Source organism: Lissotriton helveticus, chromosome 7 (assembly GCF_964261635.1).
Source record: "Lissotriton helveticus chromosome 7, aLisHel1.1, whole genome shotgun sequence".
NCBI classification, from domain to species: Eukaryota; Metazoa; Chordata; class Amphibia; order Caudata; family Salamandridae; genus Lissotriton; species Lissotriton helveticus.
Genome location: NC_136068.1, coordinates 695,760,591 through 695,775,618, shown reverse-complemented (window position 1 = coordinate 695,775,618; position 15,028 = coordinate 695,760,591). Strand labels below are relative to the sequence as shown.

General features: G+C 41.0%; 1 protein-coding gene across 2 annotated transcripts in view; it reads right to left on the bottom strand.

The window, feature by feature from the left end:
- Positions 1-15,028, bottom strand: part of LOC144766978 (uncharacterized) — a 353,584-nt gene that overhangs the window by 184,808 nt on the left and 153,748 nt on the right. Inside the window, exon 3 of one of the 2 annotated variants that reach the window (XM_078650649.1) lies at positions 8,850-8,939. The exons of the other annotated variant lie outside the window; for it this stretch is intronic. Coding sequence (XP_078506775.1) covers positions 8,850-8,939 — 90 coding nt within the window. The remainder of the gene's footprint in view (positions 1-8,849; positions 8,940-15,028) is intronic. 2 annotated transcript variants of the gene reach the window in all.

The window sequence follows — 15,028 nt, the reverse complement described above, 5'->3', positions numbered from 1 at the left end:
GGAAATTTAAGAGGGGTGTTTGCTGTCTGTACCATCTCTAGAGTGGTGGAAGCTGCTTACTTACAAGGAGTACACTGCACAGGTAACTGGAATCATTGCCTTGCCTCGTGCATGTCGAAATCCTGAACCGTTCCGAATCATCATCTATACTGATAGCTGGTGGGGTATAGGTGTGGTTCATGACTTCGGACAGCTATGGTTGCAGAAAGGGTTCCTAACGTCATCAGGGTCTCCCATTAGGAATCGGGAATATGCAAGATAACTGCTGGAAGCATTGCAATTACCAAGGAAAGTGGCTGTCATTAATAGTGCAGCACATGAAAAAGGAGACAACTTTGTTACTAGAGGGAACGTATATGCTGATGAAGTCGCTCACTTTTGTGCTACACATCTTCAATGTAAAATATGGCAGAGCACCAAATTGGATCCGTGTTTCCCATACCCAATGAGTCACAGGTTCCTCCGATGAACCAGTAATGTACCTTGCTCTGTCCGTCGCCTGATCTCCTTGGCATTACTGTTGGGTAAGTGGGAAAGAGCACTACACTGGGGAAGCGCCCGCCCACTCACTCCCTCAGACTGCCTCGGGAGCATGAGCCGATGTGAAAAAGTGGGCAAAGACTATGCCCGCCTCCACCCCGTCACCTCACGCCCAAGGATAATTGACTAACCTTTCTCACTTAACATCAGTCCACCGAACAGGATACCACCAAGAGATACCCCTCCCGATATATACACCGGTCTATTTTGTATACTATGGGTCATGTTCACCTATGCTTCTGTAAATATTTAGGGCCCTGATAATTGCTTAACCCTATGATGACTAATCGATATAGCAATGATGTTTACCTAACACGCCTTGGTGATGTGCTCATGTCTCTTTTTTCTTTCCTATTCGTGGATGATATGCAAATGTTTTTTGTTTGTTATTAATGTAAAAATCCAATAAAGGCAATTTAAAAAAAGAAGATAAACACTATGCTATACTCAAAGTCTGGATGAGATCAAACCTGTGCTGGCTCTCTCAACATTCAAGGAAATATTTGTCTTTCTAGTTCCCTGATCAGTGATCTGGTCTAAAGCCACACTTATGCTAGTTTCAACCTCTGACTCCTGGAGCAAAATATATTGTTGAAAATTGTCTGGATTCCTCTACTGTACTGATAAATAATAGGCAAAAGTATAATTCACTTTTTCACTATGGTCGACAGCATGAGGAGCCTATGAACCCCAGACTAACACTGGAAGTTGGTAACACTTTGCATATGTCATAGATGGTGGTATGAGCTGTAATTCATAGCCGGTGAAGACAATGACACGAACTACAAGAGTACTGCATGATCAAGGACCATTGGTAGGAGCTTTGAGAAATCCTTCCCCTGCTGCAGAGTTAAGTGTCTCCAGAGGTTCAAGAAAAGGAGGTATATAACACTTAAGTGAGCCATAACATCTTGTTTATAGGGCATGGACCTTGACAATTCTTTTTCTAGATTGGAATGATGACCAAGGTGAAGGAGCTGCCCACAAACTTTTGACTAAATGTCCCCCAAGCTTTAAAAGACTACCAGGGCTATTTATTGGAGGGCGGTAAGTGGAAACTTCCCAAAACTGGTGGAAGCTGTGTCCACACAACACTCAAATCCCTGCTTGATTTAGAGGCCAGGAATGCTATAGAGCATTCACAGGAAGACATGGCATGGGAATGCATATTTGGGATAAGTCTCTTCCAATGCATGGTCGCTTGCTTTTTGCCTCCCCGTAGCAAGAATGCATAGAAATAGAGGTAGGAGTTACAAAAAAAAGTCTCAAATGTCCACCAAGATCAGAGAAACCATGCAGCATGTCAGTGACACTGAGCTTTGAACCCACAGCTTTGTGATTTGACTACATAAAATAAAAAAAACATACCAGTCCACCACTGCATAGTGGGCGGTCACTCTTTCAGTTTCAGCAAAAATACCTGCCAAACCATCAGGATTCCTGAAATGTGGTGCTGCTATGGTTTGAATTCCAGCCAAACAAACTCTAAGTAAGGACCTAACGGCATGATTGTGTTTACTGGCAACTCAAAATCCTCCAGTTTCTAGAACAAATGCCAAATAAGGAGTATAACGCATCAACTTAATTTCATCCACCATACTATACCTATAATGTAGGAAATTCCACTGGTCGGTTTTTCTCCATAAGTACCCTTTATTTATTTTTTTCAGAGGGAGGATTTTCATTAGGGGTGGGCGGAGCTGGAGTCGTGCCTCTTCACGTAGCTCAAAGGAGTTTGAAAAAACTCCATGGAGCTACGCATCGCTCCGCTCCACTCCCTACCCGCTCCCTTCCACCTCCCAAATGCTTTAAAATGATTTTAAATAAGGGAACTTTCCTGTGTTTCTGCTGCCTCCCCTTCCTGGCCGCTCTCCTTCCTGCTCCTCATCGCCTCGTGTCCTTGTTCATTGAAAAAAACACTACATTGTAAGTCTTGCGCATGTGCATGCAACGTAGTGTTTTTATTTAATATAGAAGGAAGCAAGAGGAGCAGGAAGGAGAGCAGCCAGGCAGGGGAGGTGGCAGAAACACAGGTAGGTGCCTTCTTTTTATCATTTTAAAGCAATTGGGAGGGGGGAATGAGCGGCAAACTCCGAACCGTCACGGAGGCAGGGTTTTGCCTAACTCCGCGTTCGCCAGGGAGCACGCAGTAGGGAAATCTCCACAAACTCTACTGGCGTAGAGGAGTTATACACCCAGGGTTAATTTTCATTTACATTTACCATCACACTCTAAATCAGGCCCTTAAAAGTATTGGCTGATTTAAGTATGTTGAAAGGGTCTGATGCGAAAAAAGACAGCCATTTGCTAGCGACTCATCCTGCTCTCTAAAGTGTGAGGTAGCTCAGCTTTGAAGGAGCTGGAGATGATTTTTCCAACCAAACACAGCATCAACAATTTTGCCCTGGCTCTTCTAAAACAAGTTGGAAGTCTCAAGACTTGAATCATAGAAATTCAACTTAGGCAGGCAGTATTTATAAGGTCCATGGACTTAGAAATGTTTGTTCTGTATCTACCTTGTGTTCTGCAAAAGCAAGCTGTTTAACATTTCCTTGACTGTTAGTGGCTAATGGCTATTGTAAAATGGAATGCTAATTCAGAAACTGCAGCTGTTATTTTGTGTGTACGTTAGCGTCTTTGAACCAAGGTTTTAAACCAAGGGTCTGTGTCCTCATCATTGAATCCCCAAGCCAGTGCTTTGTTCTTTTTCCAGAATCCTTAATGCTTCTTCTATGTCTTAGCGTCTGAGTCCCAAAGGACACATGCTTATGTCAGTGTTCCCGTCCCCTGTCTCAATGTTCCCTTCTTCTGTGTTCTAGTATTCCTGTCTGGTTTGTGCTCTCTGTGTTCTTCTGCTTATGTTAACATTTTTGTATGTGACTTTTGTTGCCATATCTAAGTCTTGCACTAAGAATCTGTGTGTCTCTTGTTCTGTGTACAATTGTCCATTTCCCTTTAGTTTTGTAGATCCCCCTTCTATTGCAACATAGTCTCAATTGATGAGTCTCAAGGACCATGTGACCAGAATTCCCATGTCTGTGTCCCCATGCCTTAATCGATGCAACCAGTGTCTGCTCCTGTAGTGCAAACTTCCATGCTTCTGTAGCAGAATATTCTGGATTACATTCTGCTGGACATTAGGTTATGGCCCCTACTTGTTTTCATGGAAGTATTACAGCAGAAAGAGAGTGATCACAAAGCCCTGGACCTCACACTTCGTTCATTGGGGACCAATGCCTCCTCTAGGGCTTATGAACCATTTGACAGGAGGCTCGTTTCCTCAAGCAATCGCCAAAGGCTGAGGTGGTGTGTTATCGCCTCAATTGGTACTATCCAAAAACAGATCTATGAGGCTATTACTACTGCCTTGGAAGCAATCCTATTGATGGGGGGAATGCCCTGACAGCAGTTCCAATGGGTGCGATCTTGATACCATTCATAACTCCATGGGTCGTACATTTAAAGACCTTTTTATGGTAGAATATAGATCTCTTCCTAACAAGGCTAAAGTGGCTCCATGGTACAATAAAAACTGTAGGGCACCAGGAGATCACGTTCATGTGCCATTAGGAGCAGCAAGAGGGACTCAATCAAGGAAGCAAGGGCCTATTACAAAATCTTGTTAGCTAAGTCTAAACGTGAATATGAGAGGGAGAAATTGGAAGTTCTGTTAAATGCTGTGAAATTGAAAAACCATTGGCTGTTCTGGCATACTCTGGCTGATGGCACTTCGAATTTAGCTGCCACGTTGAATTCTAACATCTCGGCAGCAGCATGGATTAATCACTTTTTTGGGTTGTATGATGGGAGGGCCACTGATGAGGCAAGGACGTACCCTGGAAGTGTTGAGGGTCACACTATCACACCAGGACTGACTGTCCATGCAGAGAATGATCTACCTAGGGAGGCCCAGTCTAAATTGATTGTATGTAAATTTACCCCTATCATTGTAAGGGGGGTTATTAATGCCATAGACTGGATCACTCCTGGAAAATCTCCGGGACTAGACAAGGTGCCTGGAGATTTGGTTAAGGCAGATAAGGTAATCTAGGTCCTGTATTTTGCTAAGTATTTTAATTGTATTTTGGATGGCTTACTGTAAAAAATGGATTAAAATCAGGATGCTGGAACAGATTAGGTTGATATGAAGAAGAATTAATGTAGAGGAAACAATATCCCATCCAAATGGTTCAATCAGTCAGATGCCACTGACCATTCTCCACACCACGGTATTCTATCACCATGGAGTTACTTCAAGAAATAACAAGCTCTCCAGTAACTAATTCTTAAAGGAGAACTACAGGTATGTACAAGATATATATATAAATAATAAGAATATTACTACACATACCTACTCCACCTACTTGGGCAGAGGCCGAGATTTTTCCAATCCTTTAGAAAGGCTCACACCCCCTGCTATCGAGTTGTCAGCCAATCATCCTTATTGACAGCTCCCAAAAGCTTTTTTATTGTATAATGTTGGACCGGATGTGTGAGTGGGTTGACGGCATGGGTATTTTAACTCCCCTCCAAGCAGGGTTTAGATATGGGACCAGTACCATCGATCAAGTATTCCGACTACAACTTATAAACTGGAAGCATGCCGCTTTGGGAGGTGGTTGGCTCTTTGGGGTTTTTGTCGATCTCCATACTGCCTTCGACCTCATGCCAAGGGAGGCTCTATGGAAGTTCTAAATGAACAAGGTCTCCCAAATTATCTTGTTGATGTCATCAGGAGGCTGCAACAGATGAACTATGTGCAGGTTAGATATGACAAACATGGGGAGCTAACACCATAGATACCAGTCACGAGGGGGTAGTTAGTCAGGGCTGTGTTCTTGCCCCAGCCCTGTTTCGACTACACATAACAATCTGGTAGCCCAGCTAGAGAAGTGCAATCATGATGGCCTGAGTTTAGTGGGTATGAAGATCCCAGCCCATTTGTTCACAGATGATACTCTACTAGTATCCAAATACCCTATGGGCATTCAAAATCTTCTAGACCAGTTTGGTGTCTTCTGTGAGCAGAGAGGGCTTGAGATCAACGTCCAAAACAACAAGTATATGGTTTTTAATCCTAGCCACACAACCCACCCTCACCCATCTCTCAATTGTGTTCCTCTTGAAAGCATCCGTACCTTTGAGTATTTGGGCCACACCTTGATAGAGAACTTTGGCTGGTCTGCCCAGATCTATAAGAGCAAGCTGAATCTCGAACATTATGCAGGGGGCATCCTGAAGGGTTTTAAGGGTTTCTGGCTAGCATCCCTGGCCAACCAAATCTTCAACCAAAAAGCATGAGGCGGAGCGTTGCATGGGGGAAAACTATGGGGACACGAGAGGGCTGCCACATTGGAGGTGGGCAAGAACACATTTTTACAATCTTTGGCAAATCTCCCAACTGGTACCCCACTACTGTCATTATGGTTAGATCTGGGCCATAGGTCCTTCGCCCATAAAGCAGCCCTTAGACATCTGCTGTATTGGTGACAGCTATGGACCTCAGTGGACTTAGTTCTGTACTGGATGGGATTGGAGAAGCAGTCTGGAGTTTCTAGGATTCCCTGGTTTTAGCACATCAAGAATAACTTGGCAAAGGTGGGATGCAAACATTCGTGGACTAACCCGGAAGCCATTCCGGTGTGTCTAAGGCACAATTTAAGGGGATTTACTGGAGCTATAATAGATGGAGAATTGAGCAGGGACAGGAGTTTGGGTACTCTGACACTAGACTTTCTGAAAATATTCTTCCCTCACGGAAGGATATATGGATTCCATTGAACCCCCATTGGAAAAAACCCTGTACATTGAATTTCGATTTGGGACCCTACTGTTGTGCCCCTTCACTGCTAAATGGGGGCAACATGATACTAGTCCAGACTAATCCAGGCTAATGCGCTTTCTGTCCCCAGACCAAGAAATGCTTTAATCACATATTATTCTTTTGCTAGCGTTACCAGAATCACAGGAAGAAGTAGAGACTACTGCTGTGTCGGAGTATCGGGATTGGGGTTTCTAGAGATGTTTCCTGAATCCTCAGATCCAATATATCACCCTTGATTGTGATTGCTCTGTCCCACTTCTTAATCAGAGTATGCCGAACCAGACAGAGCAGTGTAGGGCCCTGAATACTGAATTACACTGCCCGTTGCTGTTGGCAAGATGACCCAGAGAAATACTCCAGTTACACCTTCCAATTCAACAGCCTTCCTTAACGTAGTGTTAATACTCAATTACAATCGAGAAGTATGAGTTTTTGGGCTGTAGCCTGTTTTATGAAATCCTAAGACTAGCAATGTTTATTGATTAAGAACTGCTCATAAATGGCCTTGTGACAGCTTTTTTTATTTTATTGGTTCACTACTTTTAAAGTTTTTATGTTAATTGTATTTATGTGAACTTATCGGGCAGCATTACCCGAATAAAGAAAATGATGGTGATGGTTTACATCCATGATTCTATGTCTCTGTGTCCTCAAGTTGTCAACTTGTCCTTGTACACGCTTGTCCCCGTCTCTCTGTACCTATGCCTTTGACCCAGTCCGTGTCCCCTCCTCGCAGAATCTGTTACCTCGTATCATAAAGTCTATGTTGATAAGTTTCTGCTCCAAATTCCTGAAGATTACGTATTTCTCTGACCTTGCCTGTTTATTATTGTCTGTAGCCTACTGTCTATATTCAAATACTTTGCCAGTGTCTCAGTATCTAGGTGCATGTATCTCTGTTCTTGTTTCACTGTTGTTCCACAGCTATGTTCACCTACATGTCTCAGTGTCGTAAATTTAGTTGGGTCTGGACTAGAGACACATATTCCCAAAAATATAAATAAAAATACATATATACATCTATAAAAAGGCTTTAGTCAGAGAGCTTCTTCCATTTATGTAAAATATGGACTAATGCAGTGATCACTAAAAATGGTGACAAATTGTGCACTGCCTAATTGCGACCCGTAATTTAATTTGCAAAAATCTTAAATAATCTTAAATCTTAAATATTAACTGTCAATTTTCAAAACAAGAAATCCGAAGGGAGTTGCTGAATGGCCTGCCAAATGAATATTTAGGTAGGTCGGAATTTGCATCTCCCTCAGATTGGTTACCTTCACAGGGATGCTGGTCTGCAAGGGATAGATGACCACCATTCCAAACAAACTAATTCAAAATGGATTTGTTTTAAAACTAAGTTTCTTCAATGAAATGGACAGCTTAAAAAAAACAATTTTGAAAACTTCATTGAGAACAAACAGTCTTTTGCTGAACCACAGCCTACTCCTCCTAAAGCAGCCACCAAGATTCCTAAAGACGAAGAGGGCCAAATGGGATTGCTTAGTGGGTTTAGTACATTGGAAACGTATTTTTACTAGTTGCAAACCCTCTAATTTAGTCAATCTTTTTCCTTTTGATCCATGTTTACGTAAGACACCTTGCCTTTTAAAGGGACTACCAACACCACACATTGAGCTTGAGCTGTGTTCGATAAAAAGCACAAAACTCTTAGCCTTTGTGCCTTGTTGTTGCTAAGAAACTTAGACTCGTGATGAATTAGAATGAAGCTTTATCCTCAAAGCATCACGCACAAAGAAATTAGTTACCGGTACCTCCATTTCTCCAGCATTGCTATCTTTCATAAACTCACATGCTTGACTCATTTTTCCGAATAAGGCTGAGAATGCCTTGTAGCTGCAAACAGGGGTAGTATTAGGAGAGCTCAGCAATTCCACCGCACTGGCTGAAGTTCGGGTTTTTTCAAATGAGGTGGATGTTCTACTAAAGAAATGTTGCTGAGTCCTCTAGCCATTTTAACACGGTTTACTGCTATTTAATGTTAATAACAAGGTATGCAAAATCCAAAGCTGAAGGAGCTCATATGAAGGGGAACTCACAGGAAGAGCCAGTGGGTAAAGGTCCGGAGTCTAGCACATAACAGGCATTACTTTCTTCATCTGTACCTGTATCCACTTAAAAAGGCCCACGGTACTGACTGGGTATCAAAACATGGTATGCCAGAAAGTAAACTGCAACAATTCTCGGTCGTAAGGCACGAAATATAACGGGCCACTACTATAACTTGCATGTAAAAACAGGTCTACCACGAAAAAGAGTCATAGCAGATTTCGTAGGTGTCTTCTGAATACTTGACACACTGATAAGGTGTAAAAGTGACAGAAAATATAAACTGAAAAGGTTTTCATGAATTGAAAGCTTAGTACAAAAAGAGAAAATACATTTGTTATCAAAGTGCACTAGTGGGTTCTCTAATATGACATCATATATTTTAATTGGCCAATCACCTTCTCTCCTGACATACCTTATTGCACATCACAAGTCTCCTTCTAAGGCTGTCATTTTCCTGAAGCATTTTTGAAATTGTTTTCAAAACCTGACGACTGCTAGCAGACTGAAAGATGAAAGGACATTTGTGTAAGAAATCTAGAACATCCCATCTATATATTTACACATATTTAAAGTAATGTAACCACACTACACATAATGAAGCACAAGAATCTCACACATGTAATTGACCTTGTATGTGGCCTTAATTCAAGTTATCAAGTCATTTTATTTTCTGGTAAAGGAATGAATCGCCAGTATAGCTCGCAGTGTTTCGGCACAAGGCTTTTCCTTAATGGGTTCATGAGTTTATGGGACTCAATTCAATTCTTTTGCATAACAATAAAGAAGAGCAGTGAAACGCCTTATATGATTAGGCATCTTTGTTTTCTTCTATCAACTCACAAGACCTCCAGTTACAAAGAGGTGCAGGGGATTGGTAACTGGTGTCGTACTGCCACCCAATTCCTTCCTGCCTGGTTGGGGTCTATACAGACATAAGAAGAAAAAAAAGTGTATTACTTGTTTGTTATTTTGTTCTTAGAATTCGTAAGCATTAGAATATATGTGCAGCAACTGGGGAGTTTTAAAAGATATTTTCAATTTGGAAGAGGCAACATTTTATGTTTTTATTTCTCTATATTGGTTTCAGTGAGGTGCTGCCAAAAATGTCCTTTGCAGAAAACACAGAGGGGATAATAAGCATCTCTGCCAGATACCCTATACAGTGAAAACATGAAAGACGTGTAATCAAACCAACTGTGATGTTAGCCACTGGGCTGTAATAAACGCATCCAATTAGATATATAGAAACAAGTCTAGTCCTTTGTAAATACTTCAAGTTCTCTAATGAGGCAGGCCACTGTATCCGATCATCTTCTTCACTACTTGTCAAAGGAAATAAAAAGCCAACAAACTTCCCACTCTATGGGCTTATCATGTTAAGGATAATACATCATTGAATGATCTGCAACATCCTACTGGATGGAGGACTTCACGCCATCAGTAAATGCTTCAGGCAAATATTCAGAGGTCCAAATTAAGAAGCAATATATTGAAGTTACTTTGGTCTCACCGACTGAGTCCAGATCTTCTTCCATGCCTCAATAGCTAAAATGTCTCCATGGGAAAGATATTCAACCAAATGATTTTGTTCTCCAAGCTTGTAATTGTACAGATATGCCCACTATCCTACTGTGACCACCTGTTGCACACAATTGCCACTCCTTCCAAACTGCCTACAGTGTGGCAAAGTCCGTCATCTATCGCCACATTTGTTTATTTGAAACATGGCTGTACCCTAATTCATGCAAGATGCCAGCCACCTTGGTCTCCATCCAACGCTTGGTTCCAGAGACACATCAACACAGTAGATTACTTGTACATGGGCCCATTTACTGTTGTATGCACAACTTCAGTTCACCGCCCAGATGCCTGGGCTGCCCTTTACACTATTACGTTCCCTGCAGGCGACAGAAAGTAAACAAAGCTCAGAGAGCCCTGTTTATTGCCTGTTCCTTGCATTGCTTTTGCTACCTTTGAGGCTAAGGGGTCGCAAAGGCAGGGCCAGGGGTCGCAAGGGGCAAGCCAGGGGTCGCAGTTGCGACCCCTGGAGACTTCTAAATTACGTACATGTCTGATTTGCAACTCTGGCGAGCTCAAATGAGGAGGCACGGCCTAACCTTGGACAATGTTATATTCAAATGGCAAGCTTATCACAAGAAAATTCGATTAAAGGCCTGTAGGAAATATTAATTCTCTGAAGGGGGAAATAGAAGCCTGAGAATGACATTTGCAATCGGCAGTAATAGCCTGCAAATAACATTTTACAGAGGAAAATTGAAACTATATTTTGCCAAATACAGAAGATATGGTTGCATGGTTTCTTCTTGGCAAGGTCAATCTGCTTCTATAAAATTAACTATGGAGTCTATTCAACAAGGCTTTTTTGAGTACATAAAGTACTACTCAAATAATATGACTATTATTACCCACAGGTAATTCACTGACCTCCATGCAGAAAACTCTGCCAACACAGCTCCCAAAACATATGTGCAGAGTTCTCCCCCACAAGTGTGTTGAACTCCACATAAGGAGGTATAAGGTCTTCGTGTCAATGTGATGTGGCAGTGGTCGGAAAATGGGGAATATATACTATTAAATGGGTGAAGAAAGGTAAAATTAAGAAAAGCATAGGTAGACCGACAGAAATACAAAAAAACACACTCACAAAAAAGTAAGCCCCTTGATATTCACCAAACTGACACGCACATCTAATCCGTTGTACTTCTGATCAAGCAGACTCAAATTTACTCCAGCCAAGCCTTGGAGTAGGTCACACACTACACATGGACAATCACTGTTACTGCTAGCTACTCTCTAAACACAGACACACAACAGTAACCATAACTAGAATCAGTACAGAACATTAGGTATTAGGTGACATTGATGGCACCCAAATGATACTTTGGCAACCCTGCCATTTTCAAAGCAAAGCTGGTAATGCATCCATGTGGAAGCTCTCTAGGATGCCAGGGGCTGGTGAACTGGTGTGGACACTGCCTTTTCTGGATGAAGTGGTGACAGCTACATTTTCCAACAACTTGTGCAAGTCAGTTGGTTGCTGGTGACCAAGATGACTTGTAGCTACTCAATAAATGTAAATAACTCACATTGGGTTTGATTGTATATCTAGGGAATGGCATCACAAATATAGTCACTCATAACTACATCCCATCACTACTCACATAACACTAACAGTGAAGACATACATATATGAAATGTCTGCGATATTCTCAAGGTAAACATATCATAACAAATATCACGTTTTTGTGCAGGTAATGCAAATTTTGCTCTATGTCTTCACCACTTCTGACATCCAACCAGGACAGGTAGTTAATTAAGTGACAATTGAATCATAACTATATATTACTTTATTAATAACTATGTAATTGATAATTATGTAGATTGTGTAATAATTAATGTTTTAATTGTATATTTTAGGTGCAGGTTGTTGGGTTTGCAGGGGTATAAGGTGGGAAATGAATTAAGTAAATATTACATTTCAATTAATTATTAATTTTATTTAAAATACGTAAATTATTTGTAATTATGTAAATAATTGAATACATTTTTTTTATATTATATATTAGGTGTATGTTGTGTTTTTACTGGGATACCTTGGGAGGTTATTTGAGTGATAATTAATTAACAATTAACTATTAATGTATTATTATTATTGTATTACATACTATGTTAACTGTGTTATTTTTTTTTATTTTAATTATATTTTGAATGTGGGTTGCTAGGTATGTGTAACTATAGTGTGCACTTTTTTATTTGATATTAATTATTGAAACATTGTATAATTCTGTACATTCTTTAAATGGTTTTAAAATTATATAATATATATATATATATATATATATATATATATATATATATATATATATATATATATATATATATATATCCACAACCCAATCCAACTTCCAAAAGAAGAGGCACGTACTCAGGTCTGTAGGTATGGGGCCAATTTAATGTTGTTTCAGGTCACCAATCGGAATGTCTCCAAACATTCAAAGGTATATATAGCCCTCCCCTTTCTTCTTCAAATATGGGTAGACATAAAGGAAAGACTGTACACAATTTCGCTAATAAAACACAACGAAAATTAACCCAGCCTCAATATTCTATGTATGAGCACAAAGTTGATGTGAAAAAAATTGTCGGCATAATGCTCTTTACCATCAACATGCTCTGCTGTAGGATTAAAACAAGGTTCAAAAACTCGATGTGTTGACACAGATTCTAACATCTACCCAAGGTGGAGGCATGCGAACATTTGATATGGAGCCACTCTTCTCTATGCGTACTGCCCTGTTTATGTGTAGAAAAAAACCGAACATATACAGTAAATAAAATCGAGCTGCACTTCTAATAAGCAATAATGAACATATAATGCTGTGCCTTAAATAAAAAATCACGGGACACAACCACCCTGTTCTGAAAAACTAGTCCGGTTAACCATGGAGCCTAGCTAAATTAAATTGCAGCCTGCAAATGTAAACAATATTGAACACAATGATGGCATAATGTTCAGGATAGTCCGATACTCGTGGTGCTTCAAAGCTGCTGTCCCCACGGAACTACAATGCCCATAATTCCCTTTGTTGGCCTTGAGATAACGAAGTCCATAAATATCTGCCATAAGTAAAAGTTCGAATTTTCAAATGCTCCTACGGTTAATATATTGAAAACCGGTGGTTTAAAATGAGTCATTAGTCAATTGGGCAGTGCGAATAACGTCACATAAACAAACATGCATCCGCAGCTCGAAATATGATTCCATGCTGGGCACATCAACGAGGTCAGAGGAGACGAACTTTTAATTAAACATGCCAGGACAGACCTCACCGTATCTGCGTCAGCACCCACAGTGCCCAGTCACCAAAGGGCGCCAGTATACCAGGTAAGGCTTTTCGTGCTTTGGAACACAGACTGGCAGTCTCGAAAACAACAGGCCCTTGAGTTTATCACAAAATTGGATCAAAACGACTCTAACATCATCCTGACCAGTAACATCAGCAGTGTAGAGGTAGAATACCTGGGGTTGTATGTTTATACAACACATTCCGTTGCAACGCATGCCTTTACCACGCATGCGTTACAACGGAATGATTTTAACCTTTTCCTCTAATTCTTGCGTGGTGAAGTTTTTTTCCGTTTCCTCTTAAATGACGACGATTGCCTGCATAATATGACGTGATTTCAGGTGAGGTTTTTATTTGGCGGGGAGACACCACCAACCCCCCCTTGTTTATTTTGAACCTTTACCACATATGCCTTTACTACATAGCTCGTAGTAAAGGTATGCTTGGTAAAGGCTTTCGTGTTAACCATGCATGCGTTGTAATGCATGTGTGGTTAATGTATTCGTGGAAACGGCCGCGTTGTAGTGGCCGTTTCCCATACCTGGACACTAAAGTACAGGTGCGAGAAAACACACTCCACCGCAAAAGCACTGCTGGTAACACCCTACTTCATGCTCTGAGCAGCCACCCGGATAATCTCAAGTGGAGTATTCCGTATGGGGAGCTGCTCAGAGCAAAAAGAAATTGCAGTACTGACACAGGCTACATTAAAGAGAAAACCATTATGATTCAAAGGTTTCTAGATAGGGGTTACCCAGGTTGGGTCGTGAAAATGGCAGTTGACAAGGTGAAATTGGTAGAATGAAAAACCATACTGGGTGATAACATCTCCACCCAGGGGGAAACGAGTGACGAACATCAAACACGCGTGATATTAACTATAATGGCAACTCCAACCAAATTCGCAAATGCATTGTAAAAAATTGGGGTATCCTTAAAGGAGATTCTATCAAAGGTGCCACATTACCAGATCGTAATGTGGCACCAGAGGAGAGGACGCAATCTGAAAGACTTACTCATTCAGAATGACCTTAGCAGTAAGGACTTCCACAAAGGGATGGACCTACGTGGTTTCTTCCCCTGTAGACACTGCAAAGCCTGCTGCAATAGCCGCATGGTGAAGGAATATTGGAATTCCAGCACCAACAGCATGATAAAGATCAAACAGTCCCTTACGTGTACTAGCACTTTCGTTATATACGTATTACAATGTGCATGTGACTTGAAATACGTAGGAAGTACCACACATATGGCAAAAAAGCACATTCTGGAACACATCAGGGCCATAAATAAGAATGATAAACAATATCCCATAGCCCGTCATTTTGAGTCTTACCATTTTTCTGATCATACGAAAATCTCCTACTACATCATTGAACAAATGATCCTCAACCAAAGGGAGGTAATTGTACCTTAAAACTCAGACAAAAGGAATCCAGACACATCGTCAGCATGTGTACCCGCTTGCCAAATGGGCATAACATGGATGAAGAGATGGCCATTCACCTAGAAGAAGAGTAGACCCTAGCTTTCTCAATAGGTGGTTTCACCCCCCCGTATAGCGATAGTCCAAGTTCTTGAGATATGTGACCGTCTATGTACAGCATCACCTACACAGTACACACTTTTTGTACTGGGATAGTTTAGAGCCCATGAAATACACAGCTCTCTACAGAGATATATGCATATTTACGCTCTGATACATCATGCAAGGTAACTACTT